This window comes from Hippopotamus amphibius, chromosome 3 (genome assembly GCF_030028045.1).
Source record: "Hippopotamus amphibius kiboko isolate mHipAmp2 chromosome 3, mHipAmp2.hap2, whole genome shotgun sequence".
Classification (NCBI taxonomy): domain Eukaryota; kingdom Metazoa; phylum Chordata; class Mammalia; order Artiodactyla; family Hippopotamidae; genus Hippopotamus; species Hippopotamus amphibius.
The window spans coordinates 175,452,551-175,472,515 of NC_080188.1; the positions used below are offsets into that span (position 1 = coordinate 175,452,551).

Here is a 19,965-nt window from a genome sequence, read left to right on the forward strand (position 1 = left end):
GGAGAAACGGTTCTATTAATATGGAAGGTTCCTGAGTAAAACAGAAACTTTAATTTTTTCTATATAATCCCAGTGAGAAGAAATCAGAAAGACATTCATTTCAGCTGAATATAAATAAAAACTATCCAAAAGCCAAAGCTATTCCAAAGTTAATTCACCTTCCTTTAAAACACATATTCAAAGTCTACCAAGTCCACCGACTGTGGATTTTGGATGGAAGAATTCAAGTAGAATAGATAGTTATGTTAAATGATACCTATATTAAATAATCTTTCATCTCTTCTAATGTACTCTTTTCCACTGCTCCCTCATATATACTCTCCTAGAAAGGCAGGGGGTAAGGATTTTCACGTAATCTTCAATCCATCCACACCCTCAACTGAACTGGGGAGAAAAGGGGAAAGACCCCAAAATACAGTTAAACTAAACAATTAAATGGAATTCAACTCAACAAACAAATGACTTACACTTTATACTCAGCTCAAAGAACTGAGCAGCCACTATATAGAAAGTACTCTGAGGAACCAGGGCGAAGTCAATGACAGAACAGGGAGAAAAGGTGCAGACTTACAAGCATCCCCTGCTCCTATTCACGGCAGCTGTGCCAGCTCCACAGTGGGAAAGCCAGTCACTGGCCCACCACAGCTCCAGTCACCACTGCGGGAGCTATACCTGTGGTTCTGTGGGTTAGAAAAATCCCAAGTATCAAAATCAGGCCTGGGGTTCTCCACCCTTAACAGCTGAAGTCTTGATGCTCACATACACCCCAAAGACACAGGCCTCGAAAGTCTCTGCTTAGGAAAAGATCCTCCCCTGCAGCTATGACAGAGGCAGACGAATATGAGGGGGAAAATGTTCTAGGTCTTTCTCGAACTTGAATATAGATGGCTGTGTGGTACACACCCCATGCAACGAATAGACAATGCTGAAGACAGTACCAATAATGGGAGAACAGCACTGACAGAATTCAAGTCTTAAAATAACACCTGGTCTTAAGGAGGCAGCAGCACCGAGTAAGTGGTGAGCTAATAAAAGTGATAAGATGATCTGAGTTCAAAGGCTATTGAAATAAAGCATTTGAGTACATTGGTTTAAATGCGGCTCGGCAGACCCATCCCAGTTTTAGGTTTTTTGGTTTGGTTTGGTTTAGTGCAAGGAAGAAAAATACCACAAAAACCACATTAAACGAAGCAACCTTCTGTAGGGGCTCAGAGGGGACAGAGTGAAAATCAACTCCCTTAACGTACGTGTTAATGTAGAATTGCTGCTGGCAAGTTTGTGGTGAAGCAACCTAAGTTAATAGTTACTGGTGTGAAGATAAGCTGGCTCACTCCCTTTGGGAAGCAACTTGGCAACATGTATAAATAACCTTAAAATATTTTCATAAGTTTGACTCAGCATTTCTTTTTCTTAAAAATTGTAAGAAAATAATACTAAATAGGGATAAACTTTTATTTATAAAGATGTTCATAAAAATATTCAATAAGATAGAAAAAATCCTTAAGCTATCAATAACTACATTAAAAAATCCTTTACAGAGAAGTAGTTCCGGTTCATGGTGGAAAAATGGAAGGGAAAAAAAGAAACTAAAAATGAAGAGTTGCTACATCTAAGTATATATGGGTAATGGAATTATGGGTGATTTATTCTCTTTTTTTATTCTTTTAAATAGACCCTGTATTTCCTTAGGGAGTAATATTTCTTTAAAAATCAAAAATAAAAACTAAAATGAATCTTAATTGAGGATGAAAAAATAGAAATTAGCTATGTAGAAGGGATGAGAATTAGAAAAGCAAGATTTTGAGATAAGTTTTCAGCAATTAGCTATAACTTGTCCTTTTATAGAGTTGTGTGAAATTAAAAAGTGCTAATTATGGAAGGGCAAGTTGGTTGGCATATAAAGAAGCAGAGACAATATCTTAATATTCAAATTATCTCTATAAGAAATCCTTGAGGTCGGGGGTGGGGGTGGGATGAATTGGGAGATTGAGATTGACATATATACACTAATATGTATAAAATAGATAACTAATAAGAAAAAAAATTAATTAAAAAAAAGAAAGAAATCCTTGAGATTTTCCCTTAAGACCTTCCAGTCCACTGACTGTTCCGAAAAAGGCAGGAAGACCTCATAATCCTTTGAGATCTTTCATTTATTGACACTTATACACTACCAAATGTAAAACAGATGGCTAGTGGGAAGCAAATGCATAACAAGGGAGAGCGACTTGATGATTGGTGACACCTAGGGGGGTGGGATGGGGAGGGTGGGAGAGAGGCTCAAGAGGGAAGGGATGTGGGGATATATGTATAAATACAGTTGATTCACTTTGTTGTACAGTGGAAACTAGCACAATAGTGTAAAGCAATTATACTCCAATAAAGATCTGGAAAACAAAATTTTTCTAAATAAAATCAACTAATGGAAACCTGACAATTTACTATTTTTTAACATCCAGGTTTACATGAAATTTTCCTTTCATTGACTTAGAGAAAATAAACAGTAAACAAATTATTATGGTGTTCAGCCAGACTATATGGGTTCAATGATGGCTCTCCTACCTCTGATATGGAAAAGTACCAAGTGCAGAGAAAATATATATAAATCAAATGAAGCATGTCTTCAGTACAAGTTTCAAGGTCATTTATTCATTTTCTCACCCATCTGACTAAACTTGAGGAAAACCAAAACGTTTTGTCAGGTTAGTTTAAAACACCTTTCGAAATCTGACAATGTCAAAACCCATAAAATTCCTTTTGATGCAAGCACTCTTAGCCATGAGTGCAACTATATCCATTAATTTTCTAATATACATTACCAAGAGCCTACTAATAATATTATATATAAATGCAGAATTATAAACTCTCTTTTTAAAATTTCTTAAAATTTTTTGGCCTTGACATGCTTGTGGGATTTTAGTTCCCTGAGCAGGGATTGAACCCCAGCCACGGCAATGAAAGCACTGTGTCCTAACCACTGGATTGCCAGGGAATCCCTATAAACTCTCTTAAGTCATATACATTTTAGAGTTGCATACAAGTGTGGCTCTTACATAACTAGATCTGTTTCACTGTTCACTAGAGTACTACAAAAGAGGCCTGCTTATTTATAAGTAAATCAAATTTTTTCAGACTATAAGGTTATTTATTGAAGGAAAGTTTAACAAATGCTCTGATGTTTAAAACCTACATTCTAACTACATTTCAATGTTAAGTATTAGGGACTCCATATTTAAAGGTAAAGTAATATATGATTATACTACATCAGCAGCTGAATAAAGAGACTAGGAAGTAAGTTTTATATGCAAAAAGAATCAAATAAGAAAAAGTATAAATACAGTAAGTATGTAGTTTAACTGTAAAAGATAAGAATTAATTAACTAGAAAGAATAGTTCTGTGTTGTATTTAGAGTGAGGTAACCAGTTACAAACCACTGGAATCATAGAGGAAGAATCAATATCTGTAGTTTTACCCATATGCTGGAAATTTTCCTGATGCTTGGGTGAATCAGGTTGAAATTAGCAATCACTCCTCCTTAGAGATCCTCAGCAATGATAAAAGCACAACGTTCTATTACTGCGAGTACCATGTACAAGGTATATATAATGTCTTATACCAGGGGTCAGGAAATGTTTTTCTGAAAGAGCCAAATAGCAAATATTTTAGGTTTTGCAGGACATAAAATCTCTGTCACAACTACTTAACTCTTCCACTGCAGTATGAAATGTGAAGTCAGCCATAGGTTGATTTATAAATGAACAGATACAGTTATGTTTCAATAAAACTTTATTTACAATAGTAAGCAGCTGACTTTGTCCACTCCTATCCTATACTATAGTTATCTATATGTGGTCCACCTATCCCTTATTAGTCTTTATGCTCTTAAGAGAACTGAAAATCCGTTTTACTTATAAATCTCACTATCTTGCACAGAATTTAGTATAGTCCCTGTATAGTTTTTACACAGTAAAAACCTGATAAATACTTAAGGAACAAATGAATAAGCATTTCTATTAATTAAAAAATACCAGGTCCACATCATATGATTAGGTTAGTAGCAGACAAATTAAAACCTACCTATCACTAAAAAAGCCTTCATAAAGTAAGATTCATCAATAATCAGGTGACAAATATTAGGGAAAAACTAGTAGTAGTGATCTAGGATGGTACCTGAGTTGGTAGAATGCATCGTCCCATGTGCAGTCCCTGAAGCTACTGCTACACATGTTAATATTCTTGTCCAAATCTCAAAGCTGATACCTAATGATTTTACTCCAGTTAGATTTAATCCATATAAAAGGATATTTTCTTTTTAATGTACTGCATCCCAAAGTTGTGTATTTCTCCCAAGGATACTTTTGTACTATGCTAAACACTGAATGTTTCCTTTCCTTTCACTTTAATAACTTCTCAAGTATCCCAAGGTATCCTCTGAGTCTAAAGCATCCAAACACATGGCTAAATATTTAGGTCAATTCATCTTTTAAAATGCATCAATCCTTCTAATTCTTCAATCTACTGCACTGTTCCTAAAACCGTTTTGCAATCTCCCCCTCAAATCCTAGAAATTAGATAATCTGTCCCCTTGCTTGCTTCCCACAATTCAATAAATTACTCTTTGGACTTAAAAGTATCCAGGATTATCTGTAGAACCACAATTTATGTCACATAAAACACAATCAATAAATATTTATTGCCCTAATTTGTTGATATGGAATGCAAACATATCTGGTTAATTCAGATTTCAATAATTCGAATCTTGCAATGACTCATCTTACAAACCCTTTTAATGAGTATCATAAATTAAATAATCATAAATTCTCACAAAAATCTTAAATGTTTAAGACAAACTTCTCAAAACACTCAGCAGAACTCAATTATATTCAACTGATGCATGTACTAAAAACTAAGGAAAGGTTTCAGATAAGGACGTTTATAAGGCAATCCTGTCTTAGCCCAATTTGAGTTCTTTTAATTTTTCTATAACCATGTTATTTCATTGAAAGAAAACTGAATCATATATTAATAGGGTTTTATGTAAAACATCACTAATTCAGACTGTTCTCTCTAATTCCCTGAGTACTATTTTTTAGATTATACACAAACACATATAGCACTTTATAAAGCACTGTAGCCAGAAACGTCAAAACCTTTCCATCATAATGCTTCAGGAAAACCCATCCTATTATAACTTCAACAACATTGCAAATCCATTACAAAGAACATTCAGACCACAAAGTGCACAACTATGACATGTTTACTTTTCAAAAGTAGTTATATGAATACAGTAGTATGGTTTTGACAATTCTTCATCATTAAGATTATAGTTTTTTAAATACATAACTAATACTGTTCAATTCAGTCTATATATCTCTCAATAAATTCAGCAGATGTTTTCAAACTGTTATGCTTTTAATAGGAGAGGTAAATTTTCATTACCCTCTATGGATAAAAAAATCGCTTTGAGAAATATCAAAACAACTAGCAGTGCTAAGAATACATCTCATTAAAATTTTCCATGACCTCAAAATCCCACCTTCAACATATAGTTAACCTTAGGTAACCTTTCCTACTTTATAAACTGAAGGATAAAATTTCATATAGAATGTTTCTATATCAACTAAGTAAGTCTTTGTTTTCTACTCAAGGAAGAAGGGTCAGGTCACTCAACCACCAGCCATCCGTATGTACATTATTCAAGAACTTTATCACAGGCAAAACTATTGCTGCACAAGATATATGCTAAGTAGTATCTCTGTCTGGCTATGTGATCTTCTGAGGGTCACTTAAAAATCTTATCTCGGATTTCTATATGTGAAATGAGATGGGGCTTACTCACAAAAGCTTTTAGAATATATCTAATTCATAATGCCAAAGGCATTATACATATCCAAAAGCATTTTAAGCTTTTTCAAATTTAATGTGCAGCGTTTCCTAATAATTTCTTAACACACTTGACAGGAAAGGCAGGTAATTGTCTCCATTTTCCTCAGTACACACAGAATCATTTGAATATATTCCATATTAACATTCCAAAACTAAGACATCATGGGTAATTTCACCAAAGAATGTTACTTCAAATCCTAATAAGTTTTTTATTAAAAAAAAAATGGGTACCTTTAACTATGGCAAAAGTAATTAAACACTCTACAATGACTGCAAATTGAGAATGCAGGGATTTCTTCTAAGTTTGTAACATTGGTAAAAACATTATAACAAATACACACATTCCCACATGCACACTCCTTTATCTTGTCACACAAACAAATGCTACCACAGAATGTCCCAGACTTCAAAATCTACAAAAGTAAATCAAGGTATAGTCCTCTAATAAATTTTAAGTTTGTTCAGTTATAAGTGTTAAATCACATTTAGAAACTGAGAAAGTAGGGCTGATAAGTGAAACTGATGACTGAAATAACAGAAGCCATTACAAGAACCATATAATAATACTACATTCTAAATATGAATCTTCAAAATGTACTTTGTGTTAAAAAAAATTGTGTTGGGGCAACAGAAGTGCGATAAATCTAATCTTTGGGGTGTCAAGATTTTCCTCGAATTCTGTTTGAAGAGAGCAAAAAGTTAAATGCATACTTATTTGTAATTTGTATTACATTTTAAAATCTAAAATGTATTATGGCAAGAACATTTCATAAAAACCTAGATATGCATTATACAGAAGTTGTTTTCTTGCAAATAAACTATTCTTTATTTTGAAATTGGTAAATTAAGTCAATTCTAAAGACTGAATTTTGAATCATCTTTTCCTTAACAAAATAATAAATATAAGAACAATCCAAATATAATTTAGCTTGTTAAAATAGTAAAATAAGGATTTTCAGGATTTTTTTAACCTGCTTCTTCACAAATTATCTTTTATCCTTGGCAAAATCTGTCATTTATAATATCAATTTTACTGATTTAAAATTTTTAATTATAAAACTCCTGGAAGAGTAAATGGAATAATTGTGAAGAGGCTATTTATTATTATAAAATGTACAATCTAATAATACCCATTTTAAACTTCAAACTCTATTAGGAACATAAATAAATGTTTTAACACAGTATTTTACAGATTATATACATAACCACTTGCTGGTGTCAGGCATAACTTCAGACAAATGCACTGGTCATCTCTTGCTACAGTCTGCACTGCATTCAAAGATACATTTTGAATTTTAAAGAACAGGCTATATAACTTTGTACTTGACTTTTTTGTGTGTGGGCCTTCCACCTAAAATAATGCCAGCACCTCGAATTTATAAAGTATATTTGGGCACTTTTAACAGGCATCAACATCATTTACACTTGCTTAAGTAGAATACATAAAATAAAATTGGAGTCAAATTTCTAAAGTTAAAGAGAAACATGATTTCTCTTGCATAAAGGAGCATTTGGGGAAGTTTCAGAATTTAAGTAAATATTTCCATTCAATAAATTCTATCATTATGCACTGTTTCTTGATATTTGTAACTTACATATTTAAAAAATTTACAATCTCCGAAACTAATCTGGTCTCATTTATTACAGTGAAGATATTGATATCACGTCTTTCCTGTTAAATATCTATCAGACATAAGAGACTCCTGCTGAATTTATTACTCTGATTTTCTGCACCTTCACAGGGAATCAAATATAAAAACAGAATAAAAGTTACCATTAAAAGGTCATAGATAAGATCTCTGAGGATACGGGACTGAAAGCAGAATCCTGCCTATCTGTGAAATGCCGTTAACATACCAGCTGGGCCCTACTTCCCTAACGCAAGGTCATCCTTCTGTGTGACAAAAGCTAAAAGGTGCCATCAATGGCACATGAAAAAAAGTAGTAGGTGATTGAGATCCCTTTCAGATCAGAACACTTCAAACTGATTGTGCTGAAGCAAAATTACGTAAAGAACATCTAATATCACAAGCAGAAGGACATCAAACTTCTCTGAAAATTGTATGTGAAATAAATATAACACAAGTAAGAAACTACATAAACTGCCTTCAAAAGAAAATAGTATTGAGACAAAACTGAATAATGCTACTTGTAGAATCAACAAAATTTTTGTGAAACGTCAAAATATTTTTTAAAGTCAGCACTCTTTTAAAAAATTTTCCGATTATAAAAGTAAATTGCTCACTGTAAAAAAATTTTTAAAGAATATTAATAAAGAAGAAAAACCTAATCACATCACTTTTAATATTTTAAAAGACAATCATCTACACTATTAAATAAGGCTAAGATATTTTAAATTATAAAGCAAAACTAGCACTGGATAAAACTTTCATTTATAAGAAACACTGACGAGGGGATTTATATTTTTTTCTTTTCAAGTCATTTTATTTTCCTCAATGTCTATATATTTGGTTGTTGATAATGCAACTTTCTACATATCCTTCTAATCCTAAAGTTTTACTCAGGGAAAAGAGCAACTGTTGGAACCTATACATGAGAATAGAGCATCAACTCAGTAACACAATCTCTTGCGCACTGTGATGATCCTACGTGGACACAAATGATGCTACTCTCAGCAAATTCCCCACATCTTAATCTTCTCTACCTGTTTATCACACATTTAATCTTTTCAACAACTACTGATTAGCTTCCAGGGTAGGGAGAGACAGAGGGAAGTCATTTAATTTAAGGCAGCAATTTCATTTCTAATCTTATATAATGAATGATATATGTCGAGGGAATCTATTTATTAATCTTTGTTTCTTCCAGGTAACATGTACATGACAAAATACCTTAAATTCCATTTTAGTAAATGAGGGAAACCAAAATACAAAGATAAATGGCAAGATACTCCTGAACAATGCTTTCCTACTAATGCCAACCTGATGACAGAAAAATGTTTAGGCATATTTAATACAATAAAGTAATCTCAGCATCATCCCTGTCTCATCCCATCATCTGCTTGCTGGATATCTTTAATCTCAAACAAGGTCTTCATGAATTCCTGGGAAATGAGCTTTTAGAAATTATGCAAGTTTTTCCATATTTAAAAATATCTGAGTTTAGGCCAAAATCTGAGCTTAAACGGATTTGGAAAAAAAAGTAATGCCATTTTAGAAAACTCTGTTACAAAATACAATTTTCTTGAACTGGAATTAGCGACCTTTATGTTGTGATAGCAATAAACATGGCAGCCACAAAGATAATAAAACAGCAGCTCCCACATTCAGAACACTTTCCATGTGTCTGGAGCCATGCTGAACACAGAAACTACTTTATCTCACTTAGTGCTCAAATTCAGCGTACTAGGAAGGTACAAGTCTCTGGATCTTCCAGATGAGAAAACTGAAGACTTGGAACATTTAGTATCTTACCTAGGGCTAAACAGCTTAGGAGGGCCAGGGTTTCAGGCCAGGTTTCACAAACAAGTAGGTTATGAAGACTTCCAACACTATAGAACTTTAGAAACAACTCCACAGATAATAGAACCTTTAGTAAGAGTGTGCAGCATTATTGTTTGTCATTTATAACTAAATTGGATACTTACCACAGAATATAATATAATGATAAGAATAATGGTTATGCTTTCTATTCATAAAACACATTCATCTAAAAAAGAACAGTTTCAAAATAAGTATTATCTTACTATATAAACACGTATTAAAATATGTCAAAAGGAAGTTAAGTGGCTTGCCCTAGAGTTGCAGGTGAAACATTAAAATAAATGAACCTAAACCAAGAACTTGCCTTCTGGAGGCTCTCCTTTCAGCCTATAATAAAGTTTTCCTTCTCCACTCTTTTCCTTCAAAACAAATTTTTTTCCAAAGAACTTTATAGAGACTTGAAAAAGATACTCAGTGAAAACGTAACAAAAATGAACAAAAGTAATGTCAAGGGAATGTTATGCCCCATGTCTGGTAAGCCCTCACGTACCAGTTTTTAAGACTAAACTGGTACATGAGGGCTTACCAGATAGCTATTTTAATAAAAGAGATTTTCAAGATCAAGGAAAAAGATATCTCAAGGAAAGAACTGAAGCAAAAGATTTAGGTAATGAAAAAAATAAAACAAGTTTTGTAGGGGAAAGGTATAGACAGAGGTACAAAGGTTTGAAGCTTTGCAGGGGGAAAGGCAGCAGAGTATAATGGTTAAGTGAGTGTGAATGAACCTCTGCCACTGACTAATTGAGTGACTGACCTTGGATAAATCACTTTTCTTTGGTTTCCCCACCTTTAGGAGGGGGATAAAAGCAGTACCTATCTCCAAGGGTTGTAGCGAGGATTCAATGTTATCATATGTGTAAAACTTCACACAGTGCCTGGCATATAATTATTGTTATTAACTACCATGAGGAAAAGCCTGAAGAAGAAAATGCAATAATCACAGCCTCAGGTTTTCTGTACAGAGGATCTATGGAGTCTTTCCTAACTACACTTACATCAAACTAAAGGAATCAAAACTCTGATTCCCAAATAATGCATATAATGTTGAAGGTTCTATTCACGTCAGCTGAAAAGTTAGCAGTATTATGTTTCCTCCAACTTTGTTTTCCTTAAACTGGTCTGAACTCAAAAGGCACATTTCAACTTATCCAAGACAACACTGGCAAATGGGATGAGAATTAATGTAAACAATCCAAACCACAAAAATGTGAAACAAATTTTGATTCCCCAACAGTAAACTCTTATTCTAAGTGATTTAGTAAGTAGAAGCAAAGTCTGATTTTGAATATGTGGAATACTGTTTTATTCTTTATTTTAAACCTTTCTTACATGTTTAAAAATATACATGGGTTCAGAACAACCTCAATAAAATGATGACATTTCTTTTACTAAAGGATCTCTGAAGTCAAACCACCAGTGTGCAAACATGGTTGGCTTCCAATGTGAAGAGTCATAGGCACATTTTACTAAATGCATTTCATAAAATAAAGAAATCAAAAATGCTGAGAAGAAAAATACTCAGTAGTTTGATATAAATTTTAAAATATCTGTCAGGCAGGAAACTTATGGTTAAAAAAGGAAGATTCAGATGTTTTAGCACTTACACCTGCTTCACTACTAATTTCCCAAATGCCATTTTGCTACATCTAAACCCCTGACAATTTATTACACAATTCCATGTAGCACACTAAAAAATAAGTTAATTTAATCTCTGAATATGAAAACAGATCATTACAAAAGAAAATACTGACAAGTTCTTACCTGTATTTGATAATTAAGTATATTTTATTCTCAGCATCACTAAGAATGCAGCTTGGTCTAATAGAAATATTTTCTAAATAACAACTACACAAAAGTATTTTTCTCTTAAAAGAAGTTTTCGTATATTTTTGTTCAATGTTGATGACTTAAGCAACATTGATCTATATAGTGTGCTAAGAAGACATCAGGCACAGATCACATAATGTAATTTACATTTTCTTTGTTGTAAAAAATATAGTATGTGCAAATGCGTTATCACACAAATAATTAGTGGACACAACAGTAAGCTTTGTAGACCTAACACAAAGAGGTTAACATTTTACTCTTTAAAAAAAAAAAAGGACACACCAAGTAGCTTTAAGAGCAATACCTCACTTCTGAGTGAGTACTCTGCATCTGCATTAGAATTATTTGTAATTATCTTAAAGAAAAACAAAGCTTAACTATAGCCAAAAAAAAGGGGGGGGCATCACTTTGGGCACATGAACTAATCCAAAAGAAACCAAATAAAAATGTTTCCCAAAGCCATTAAATTAACTTAATGTCTCAAACACAATATCTCAAACAATCTACAAAATGCTTTTTTGGAAGGAATAAATCATTCGACACTATGACTTTTATATAGTAGATTCTTTCATTAGCTAAGACACTTCTGGATTAAGGTACCAAAGGATGCAGATCAAGAGAAATGGAGGAAAAAAAAATAGCAGGCTGTTTGGAAGGAGGAGGGAGCATAATTTTACCCAGAAGAAACAAAAACACTGTTTCTTTTTGTTCACAGCAGAAATTTTGTGCTACAGATATTATAAAAACACAAGCAAAAGGGTTGGTATGGCTGAAAATAAAATACAATGCTTATTATGCATCCTCCAAGGAGAAACTGTTTAGAGACTATAGATTAGTGAGTTTAAAAGTACACTTTGATGCAAAAGATTATACTTTACCACATATATGATATGTAGCATTTTTCTATTAAGGGCAATTTATGTAAGTAACTTCCACAAACACAAAGAGAATGAGAGAGACAGAGACAGACAGAGAGAGACACAGAGACAGAGGAGAGAATCCAGCTGGAGAGAGAGACAGACACCAGGGGCTTTGCTCAGGCCCTGTGGAAGATCTGAGGTACTTTTCCATCCTCAGTGCTTAATTTTTCCTATTCCTGCACATTTATACTCACACACTACAATTATCTCATGAGATTACCCTCTATACATCCTTTTCTTCAGTTTTTTTTTTTCCATGAGTAAAGAAAAAAAAGAAAAAAGAAAGAAACCTTTAGTCCCTTCCTCTCACAGTCAACTATTCAAGTAAATATTTCTCTCATGGCGTATTTCCAGATGAAGCAAGAATACAATCCAAAACTACTGTCAGGTTACATTTGATGTACTGTGTAGTTTTCTTCAAATGGAGCAGGAATTAGCCCGTTTCCTAGGTTTGGGGTCTCGTGCTTCCTGATCCTTCACACACATACAAGATGTGCACATTGTCTGGGACAGTCTTCGGAGGCCCAGCCGGAAAACACTGTTGGAGAGGCTGTATATCACACAGTTACAGAAACTATTGCTTATAGCAAGCCAGGTTGTTAGGAAGGACAGGGTGGGATTGTCCAAGACCCGGGAGCTTTCCAGAAGAAAGTAGATGATGTAGGGGAGCCACAGCATGTAAAACACACTGGTTATCCGAAACAAAACCATGGCGTAGCGACGGTCAGGGCTATGCCCAGTCTCTCCAGAGGCAGCCACCTCGTGGCTAGGGAATCGGGCCCTCCGGTCATTTATCTCTTTGGTGTGCTGCCGGCAAATTCTGAAAATGTGGAAATAAGTGAAGCAGACCACGAAGGCAGCAGGAGCATAAAGTAAACAAACAATAAAGCCAGTAAAATAGGCACTGGTGAGCCAAGAGGTGGCACACCATTCAAAAATGTCACCGTGGTAACCAGGTTTCCCCCAGCCGAAAAACGAAGGCAAGAAAATCAGGCAAGAGTAGATCCAGATTAAAACGATGCAAATTCTCAGGCGACAAGGGGTGACCAGTTGATTGTAGGAAAGAGGCTTGGTAATTGCAAGATAGCGATCCACACTTATACAAGCAAGACATGCCATAGAAACACTTTTTAGAACTGAGATGATGTATCCAAAAACCTGGCAAGTCAGGGACTCGTGGATACCTGTGGAGTAGTGGAGAAGTGAGAGAGTAGGAACCAAGCAGCTAACTCCAACGAAAAGATCAGCATATGCCATTGTCTGAATGAAATAGCTGGTCGTATAATGGTGCAAGAGTGGAGCACAGTGAAAGACAAAGATGACCGTTAAATTCCCGGCAATGATTAGAAATGTCAGCAAGACGATAACAACGGTCTCGAAAATGCAGACGTCCAACGCACTGTAGTGGCCAAACCCCAGTGGGCAGGAGTGACGTTCAGACACATTCAAAATGCCACTGCTCGTGTTCAGGAGCCTCCATTCAGTCCACCTGGATTCATTCATGGCTTGGAATTAAAAGAACCTGCAGCCTTGGCTACAGCAAGCAGATGCCCTGCCTAGCATCTGCTAAACTCTGCCCATGAGTGTCTCAGAATCAGCTTCGGTAGACAGTGGCAGTGCTTCTGTCACAGCTGAGCATCCCAGGGAGTACTCAAGTCTCTTCATCAGCCTCAGTGCAGCAGTAACACACCTCAGCTTTAGGGGGGAAGGAAGGGGGATAAGCTAGAAAGGAGGTGAAAAAAAGGTCACCGATTAGCTTCCTCCAGGGCTTTCAAATAACTTTGTGCAGACACAAGGCACTTCTAGAGAAAATGAGCTTCTTAATAATACCTTGCACTAAGAAAAATTAAATCTGAAAAGAAAAAGGAAGAAAAAAAGCAATTGCCAAGGGAATAAAAGCTCTTGTGGGCCGTCTGTTCTCCTTAGAAAGGTAGTTTCTCAGGGATCAACTAGAAAGAATGAGGAAAAAAGTCTTACATAGTCTCAGGCTTCCTGTTTCATCTGTCAGAAGAAATGGATTCATATCTTAGAATTTAAATAATTAAGATCTCAGATTTGGCTGAGAAAGCTAAGAAAAAGTTCATTGTGGCGAAGAGGGTCTTTGGGCTCAGTTCATGGTTTGATGCTGGTGGGTCAACTTTATGATTCATCTCTCTCTTTTCTCTCAAAAGCTAAGAACCCCCTTTTCCAACAAGATTAATTCTAACAGACTCATCTCTACTGGGGCACAAAGGAGCAGAACAGAGGTAACAGACTCCAGATTGCCCTATAACTCTCATGAGAGAAAAAAAAATGCATATCTCCAGTAGGGAAGATAATACACAATGGGTCGACACTGACAAAATATGAAAAACTTCTGAAGTTTTAATTCTGCATGCATTTTTTAAGCACTCAGATGAAAACAGTTTTAGTCCATTACAGTTACTAATGCTATCACCAGCACTGTAATTTATACTTCTTCCTTTTCAAAAGGAAAATAAAATCATTTGTGCTATTAATTTCAGCATCAATAACTGACAACAACCTTCATTATCTGATAAGCCACCTTTCTTATAATGGAGCATGATCATAAAATATATAACTCAAAGTTGCAACCACACCTACATCTCACAAATATATGTAAATATATATCAAATTTAGACAATGAAACTTTCCTATATGCTCTGAGCTTATGTGACTAGAAATGCTGACATTATTTATTACTTAGGTATTTCTAGTAGGCTTTATCATCTATATTGCTATATCTTTTCTGTTTTCATTAAATGATTAACACATTAAATCGTTACTTCAACTAAATCTTTTGAAAGTGGAAAATTACCTTGTTTGTTATATTTGCAGTTACATAGCAGCCATATGTTAAGAAAATGCCTCTTCTATTTCTGTATTCTATTTTGAGCAAGTGCTCAATTAATACAGGGGCCATTAGGTAGGTTACAAGATGTTCTTGTTTTAAAATACTTTTAAAGCATCAAGATGAGTTTAAATCGTAGAGTCTGAAATACTGAAAGACTGGCAGGATAGAATCCATCCAAAAGGCTTCCAAGGTCATTCTGACAGCAGGTTAACATTTGTCAAAAGTCTTTTTTAAAGTACAGGCATTTCAGAGAGTCTCTTGTCAGTCTTTGCTGTCATACCTTTTGAAGAAATAATATGCACTAGAAATAAAAACATTTTCTTCAGGAACAATGCAGGAGCTTAATAGAAAGCATTCTTCTCAAAGTTATTTTCTTGTGCACCACCAAGTCATTCAGGGAAGTCCTTCTTCTTTTATAATAATAGCCACAGGATATTCCTCCTTGTACATTCTAGTTTCACTTATCACAAAATAGTTCTCTTGCTACAGGAATAAAACAATGCTTCTCACCTACATCCACTCTTATCAGCTGCTAGGCTGGGCTGCTTGGTTCAGAAGTCCGCTTTACTGTGATGCAGTTACCGAGATGCTGTCGGTATATTCTTCACAATCTCTCAGTACCACTGCCTCCACCTGAGCCAAAGCCCTGCTCCTCCTCCTCATCCTGAGCCGATGCAGAAGAACTCACCATCAGAAAGGTGACTCGGTCCTCCTGCCCCAATCGACAGCACAGCCAATGGCTACTGCAGCTGAAACTGTCACTAGGTAACAGTTGCCAGGCACATGCAGGCTTATAGACTCACTCGGCAAGCTCCGATCAAGATTGACAAAAGAAGACAATGGAACTGACCGATCCCTATAACATATTAGTGACATGTATGAATTTCTAGAGGTATTCTCCTTATTGCATGTGTGAAGATTAATTCCTATGAGCAGGACAGAAAAAAAACCCCAAGATACACCTTTAAACCCTGTAGGGAAACTACCACAAGGTACTGACACTAAAAAGTCAGCAGTAATCCAATGCTCATTGGCAGAAAAAACTTATTAATTATTAAAAATCATCTAAGTCTTCATGAACTCAAGAGATATAGCTATTATTTTTACCCTCTAAAATATATTATATTTTGATTAATAGAAATTATTTTATAATCTCTCCAATCCCTGCCACACCCACACTAAATTACTGAATTTGATGTATTTAACTGTACAAACAAAGCATTGAAACTAACACCTCTATACTAAAATCTACTTGTTGGAATATTTAAGGCCAAATATGACCTCAGAAGAGTAGATAATAGAAATAAATAGAATGACTGCTTAGTCCACTTTTTATCCTAATAGAAAAAGAGTCAAAGAGTCAAAGAACTTTCTCATACAGTGCATGAGCTACTCATACCCGAATCAGAAGAAAGCTAATTAAGCTCATTTATATAATGGAGGTTAAAAACATTTGCATTTATTGTGACTTACTATAGACAAACATTCACTATTTTAAAAATATTTCTTATGGGGTCAGCAATTTTCTTAAAAGTGACTTAAAACTAATTTACACATTATTTCAGAGTTAAATCAGGAAATTTGAGATGAAGATGGATAACTAACATTTAGAGCACATTTTATGTGCTAAGCATTATGCTATATGCTTTACTTGTACATTTTCTTCTCAATAAAAACATTAAATCTCTATGAAGTAGATACCCATCATTATCATTTTCGGAAGGAAGAAAGTGGGTACCTAGAGAAGGTAAGTATACCTTGCCCACTATTACAGAGCAATAGAACTAGGACTGAAACAGGTCAAAATTGTCATTCTTAACACCATTTTGATGAACCCCTCCCTCACTCCCTCTCTTTTCCACTTAGAGCAGCTAGTCAGGAAATGTTTAAGAAGAATTATTTTGGATTTCAAAAAATGATTTCTGAATAATAGAAAACCCTCTTCTTTCCTCCATGTTGAACTGCCTTTCAGGAAGACCATATCGTTGTTAAAATCTCCAGGGGGTTAGGTGAAATATAGAATGGAAGCACATTTCTCATTACCAGAAAAATTTATGAAACTAGTTAGAATGACAACCTTAGAATGAGTACCATATTGAGATTTGAAAGTAAATATTTATATTTAACACAAAAAGGCTAGAAAGTCCTATTTTTACAGGGAAGCATTTTGACTTTTATGGATACATAAAAGCATGAAAATCAAATAAGACTCGATTTAACTAAAACTCTTTCACAATAATAATAAATATTCAAAATAATAATTACAGGTGATAAATATTCATAAATATAGACAGGTCCTACATTCCACATAAATAAGAGTTAAATATGAAACTTTACTACAAAACCACTGGAAAACAAAATGTTATTGATTATTAAAGCTACCTCATCAGGTTTCCCTGCTGGCGTAGTGTTTAAGAATCCACCTGCCAATGCAGAGGGCACGGGTTCAAACCCTGGCCGGGAAGATCCCACATGCCCTGGAACATCTAAGCCCTTGCGCCACAACTACTAAGCCTGCACTCTAGAGCCTGTGAGCCACAACTACTGAAGCCCGCAGGCCTAGAGCCCATGCTCTGCAACAACAGAAGCCACCACAATGAGAAGCCTGTGCACCACAATGAAAAGTAGCCCCTGCTTGCCGCAACTAGAAAAAGCCCACGCACAGCAATGAAGACCCAATGCAGCCCCAAAAATAAAAAATTAAAAAAAAAATAAAGCTACTTTATCAACAAAGTCTAAAAAAATCATTCCAAAAGTATAGACTGCACATTATTTTCCAAGTTTTGAATTGTAATATTTTTTTAAATCAGAGAAATGGCCAAAAAAAAAAATCATTTAGGGAAATTCAAACACTAAATCACTAGTTTAATATATTTATTTCCAACAAATAATCATGAGTAGGGATTTGAGTCTACGAATACTATAAACAATCCCTAGTTGTACATGCTGCCAAAGGTATATGATAATAAGAGAGGGAGAGTTCAAGAAGCAATAGCTTTGACCCATCAAGCTTCCTTCTTTTCTTCTACCAACTTCAAGAAAACAGCTTCTGGGGTTCTAACAAGATAATTTTCTCCTTTTCTGAGCCTGACTCTTTCTACTAGCCCCTCACTTTTCTTCCCTTCCATGCTTTTTTCTGATCTGATTATAATAGAAATTAATTTATAATGTGAAGCTCTAATAACAAGAGCATTAATATCATATATTTACACAGCTCATTACATAAAGCACTGTTTTTATATTATGCATAATTCTCTTCATTTTCAGGGTCATTAGGTGTTTTTTTATTGCCATTCTTATTAGTCATTATCAGCCACCCCCCCCTCTCCTTTTGACTGATGAACGCTAGCTGGGAAATATCTAAGAGGAACCATTATTTGGGATAACTTCAGAATTATTTCTAACAGCTAAAACTGTATAAATTCTTGAGATGATACATCACAGATGTTTAATTTTTCATTTATAGCTTAAATATGTTTTAAATGTTCTTTTATATGTATCACTATTTCATTATTAGACATCTAAGCAACTCAAGCAACTACTCAATAGGATCTAAATGCCAAAGCAAGAGAGGATCATTAGCCACCAGTGGTAAATAGGATAAACAATAGGCAATGATTATCAAGGAGAAATGACAACCAATATTGCAAAAAACAAATATATGATAAAGAAAAAGCGTTTTTTTAAGCATATTTTTAAAAGGTACAAAAAGGCGTATGGATTCAGAATTTACCTATTTCTTCAACTATTCCTCCCATCTGTTGACTTTTCTCCACCTCCACTGCCACTACCCTAAACAAGCGAGCATCATCTTGTGTATGGACTACTATAGTGGCTTCCAACCTGGTCTTTGTGAGTGGTCCGTGATCTCTCTTCAACCCATTATGTGCAAAACAGACAGGATATCCCTTCCAAAATGCAAACCAGATAACATCACTCCCATTTAAAATACTTCAGTGGCTTTACACTCCCCTTAGGATAAAATCCTAACAGGTCCTATAAAATCTTGTCTCCATATATCTATTCAATCTAACTTCTCTTCTGTATTATTTAGGATTAGCGAAACTGGCTCTACTTCCCTCCACTCCACCCTGCCCCCTGTTCCACACATATCTGCTATGCTTCCTACTGCCTCAGGATATTTGTACCTGCTGCTTAATATGCCATCACATTTCTTCCAGTTACATTCAGATACAATCTTCAGGCTTCAGTTCAAATAACACTTCCTCAGAGGAACCTTCCTTAAATTCCCAGATTAGACCAGATTCCACACATATCACAGCTGATAGTCTATTTTCGTTCAATTTTGTCTTCCTGACTGGATTGCAAGCTTCACGAGGGGAGGAGCATCTGTGCTGTTCCTCATTACATCTCCAGTGTCTACACTACAGTGCTGCGCAAAGAACAGGAGTTGAACAAATAAGCATTTAGTATAATGTTAATATAAAGCATATAAAATAGCTTGACATGTCTACAAAAAGACAGAAGAACACTAATAACCAGTTTTGTGAAGGTCAAATAGGCAAAGTTCCTTGCAATCCCTTGTATGTCATACAAGATTCACAAGAAAGCTATAAAATATATGACCAAATTGCAGGAAGAAAATAATTAGCCTCCTAATATATTCAAAGTAAGGCCATATTATTCATCTATACATCTACCTAAACCCAATGCAATACAAATATTTGACTACCACTTTGAAAAAACCATATCTAGCAAGAGATAATGATTATTTACTTATTGTTTTAAGAATGACAAATGCTGCAAAATGCCATATCAATGTATTTTAAATGTACTATCAAATATAGTATCAAAGCAACTTGGTCTAAGTGCTAAGGAAAAAATACTTTCTGAAATGGGACATGATAGAATCCACTGATTCTGTGACCCCTCAAGAGCAGAAAACAACTTCATAAGTTAACTTCATTTTATTATTAACAAGTTATTAACAATTAAAAATATTTAACAAATGTT

At 34.8% G+C, this 19,965-nt stretch overlaps 2 protein-coding genes across 4 annotated transcripts in view; both read right to left on the reverse strand.

The window, feature by feature from the left end:
* RABGAP1L (RAB GTPase activating protein 1 like) overlaps positions 1 to 19,965 on the reverse strand; it is a 665,842-nt gene that overhangs the window by 431,402 nt on the left and 214,475 nt on the right. The gene's annotated exons all lie outside the window — the stretch shown is intronic.
* On the reverse strand, positions 10,683 to 15,047 carry GPR52 (G protein-coupled receptor 52). The gene is made up of 2 exons (XM_057728677.1): positions 14,956 to 15,047; positions 10,683 to 13,859 (listed from the first exon to the last, which is right to left on the reverse strand). The coding sequence occupies exon 2, from the start codon at positions 13,638 to 13,640 to the stop codon at positions 12,555 to 12,557; it is 1,086 nt and encodes a 361-aa protein (XP_057584660.1). The 5' UTR covers positions 13,641 to 13,859; positions 14,956 to 15,047; the 3' UTR covers positions 10,683 to 12,554.